The sequence below is a fragment of the Vombatus ursinus genome, unplaced genomic scaffold (assembly GCF_900497805.2).
Source record: "Vombatus ursinus unplaced genomic scaffold, bare-nosed wombat genome assembly UNPS02005659.1, whole genome shotgun sequence".
Classification (NCBI taxonomy): Eukaryota; Metazoa; Chordata; class Mammalia; order Diprotodontia; family Vombatidae; genus Vombatus; species Vombatus ursinus.
In genome coordinates, this window is record NW_020945437.1 from 23098532 (window position 1) to 23100863 (window position 2332).

At 44.8% G+C, this 2332-nt stretch overlaps 1 protein-coding gene across 1 annotated transcript; it reads left to right on the forward strand.

The window, feature by feature from the left end:
* Positions 1–1079: 1079 nt before the first annotated feature.
* On the forward strand, positions 1080–2045 carry LOC114032668 (olfactory receptor 2AT4-like). The gene has a single exon (XM_027848044.1). It carries the CDS (start codon positions 1080–1082, stop codon positions 2043–2045), a length of 966 nt encoding a protein of 321 aa, XP_027703845.1.
* The last annotated feature ends 287 nt before the right edge of the window (positions 2046–2332 follow it).

Here is a 2332-nt window from a genome sequence, read left to right on the forward strand (position 1 = left end):
TTTCCTGCCCTAATACTCTGAGTCAAGCCCAACTTTCAGTTCCTCCAGGACAGGGCTGGCCTAACACTGGGTCTGAAATTCTGGCAAGAACCTGACCCAGTGGTCAGTCTCTGGCCTCAGTCACTATTGTCTAAAGTCTCTTTGTGGATTTGTCCCATGAGGACAACATAACTATTATTCTGATCACAATTTTTTTTGTACATTTGACAAAAGCAGTTGAAGATCTGTGAACAATATTAATTTATTTACGCCTGAAGGGATTCAGGAATTCATACTAATTCATTCATACCTGAAAGGATTCATGTGATTTTTTTTTACTTCTTTGCTCCCACTCTATATTAAATGTGTAACATATAATTTGCACTATATATTATCCCCACTAGGACCCAACTGGACTCCAAACTGGATTTCATTTTTTTTAAAGGTTTATGAAAATAAAATTTGTGCTGGTTCCAGATATAAGGCAGCTCTAATCTCTTAAGAGCAAAGGTAAGGTACCTTTCGGTTGACTATCAAAGGTCTTTTCTGGCATTGATTAAATTGCATGGTGTGTTGGAATACCCTCTGGACTGAAAATGAGGAGATTTAGGTTCTCATTCTGGCTCTGTAACTGAATGAACTTGAGTAAATAACTTCCCTTCTCTAGGCCTCAGTTTCTCCCTCTGTAGGGACAGAGCATGATCTCTACGGTCTCTGATAACTCTGAGATGCTATGAGTTCTAGATTCCAGGGCAACATTTCAGGACGTGGATGCTAGTACAAGACCACTGAGTATTTTGGGACTCAGGGAATTCTACATAAAGGAGGGATCATCATGGTCTGGGATACAGTAATAAGAGCTCCTATTTCCTTAGCATTTTAAGGCTTATAATGTGCTTTTCTCATAACAACTAGGCAGTGCAAGGATTATCATACTCACTTTTCAGAAGAGGAAAGTGAGGTCAAGAGACGGGACAGGGAATTAATACTCAGAACTAGGACCAGAATGTGGGGCCCCAGTATCATGGTTCAGGGATCTTGCCTCGATGCTACCTGAGCTCCCCACTACCCTCTCTATTCCCCAGGCATCCTGAATCACCATGGTCCACTGTAATAACCAAAGCATGCCTCCCCCCATGATAGTCTTCGTACTGCTAGGCTTCCCAGCTCTTCAGGAGGCCCCTCTCCTGCTCTTCTTCATCTTCCTGGCCCTGTACACCCTCATCGTTGTGGGCAATCTAGTGATCCTAGTGGCTGTAGTTGGAGACCCCAGACTCCACAAGCCCATGTATTTCTTCCTGTGCAACCTCTCAACCCTAGATGTTCTCTTTACAACCACCACTGTGCCCAAGATGCTAGCCATGTTCCTCTCCCAACATAATACCATCTCCTTCGCTGGCTGCTTCCTGCAGATGTACAGTTTCCATACCCTCACGGTCATGGAATCTTTCATCCTGGTAGTCATGGCCTATGATCGCTATGAAGCCATATGCCACCCACTGCACTATCCTGTCCGTATGACTCCACAAGCCAATGCCAGGCTGGCAGCCAGTGCCTGGGCCATGGCGCTGATCATCCCAGCCCCAGTGATGGTGGAGACATCCCAGTTGGAATACACAGCCAGGGCCACAGTGGAGCACTGTTTCTGTGACCACCTCGCTGTAGTAAGGGCCGCCTGTCAGAATGCTGGGACCAAGCACCAGACTTTTATTGGCTTCTGCATTGCCATGACTGTCTCCTTGGTGCCTCTATTCCTGGTCCTCTTCTCCTATGGGCGGATCCTGGCCTCTGTCCTAAAGATTGCTTCCCAGGAAGGTCGGGCCAAGGCTTTTTCCACCTGTACATCCCACCTTCTGGTCGTTGGTACCTACTACTCATCCATCGCTGTGGCCTATGTGTCCTACCAAATGGAGATGGCCATTGACCTTCATGTGCTCAGCAATGTCATTTTTGCTATCTTGACCCCAATGTTAAACCCCCTTATTTACACATTGAGAAACAAGGATGTAAAGGAGGCCATTAAGACTGTCTTTCTAAGAATACTTCCTCATTTAAAGAACTCTTAGCCAGTTTATACGAAAATGACCTGGGACCTTTATTAGACTACAAAGTCAATATGAGTCAAAAGTATGATTTGGCAGTCAAAAAAGCAAATGCAATTTTGGACTGAATTACGAGAAGCTAAGTATCCTAAACAAGTCAGGTCTTGCTGTTCTCCACTCTGTAAAACCCCATTTGGAATATTGTTTTTGGATCAGGTGGCCACATTTTAGGAAGGACTTAGTCAAGTTGGAGAATGGCCAAAGGAAGGCAACCAGGATGAAGGAATGGAACAGAAAACCATTTAATATGG

Coding starts and splice junctions, on each gene's coding strand:
- LOC114032668 (XM_027848044.1), top strand. CDS start 1,080: ATGGTCCACTGTAATAACCAAAGCATGCCTCCCCCCATGATAGTCTTC.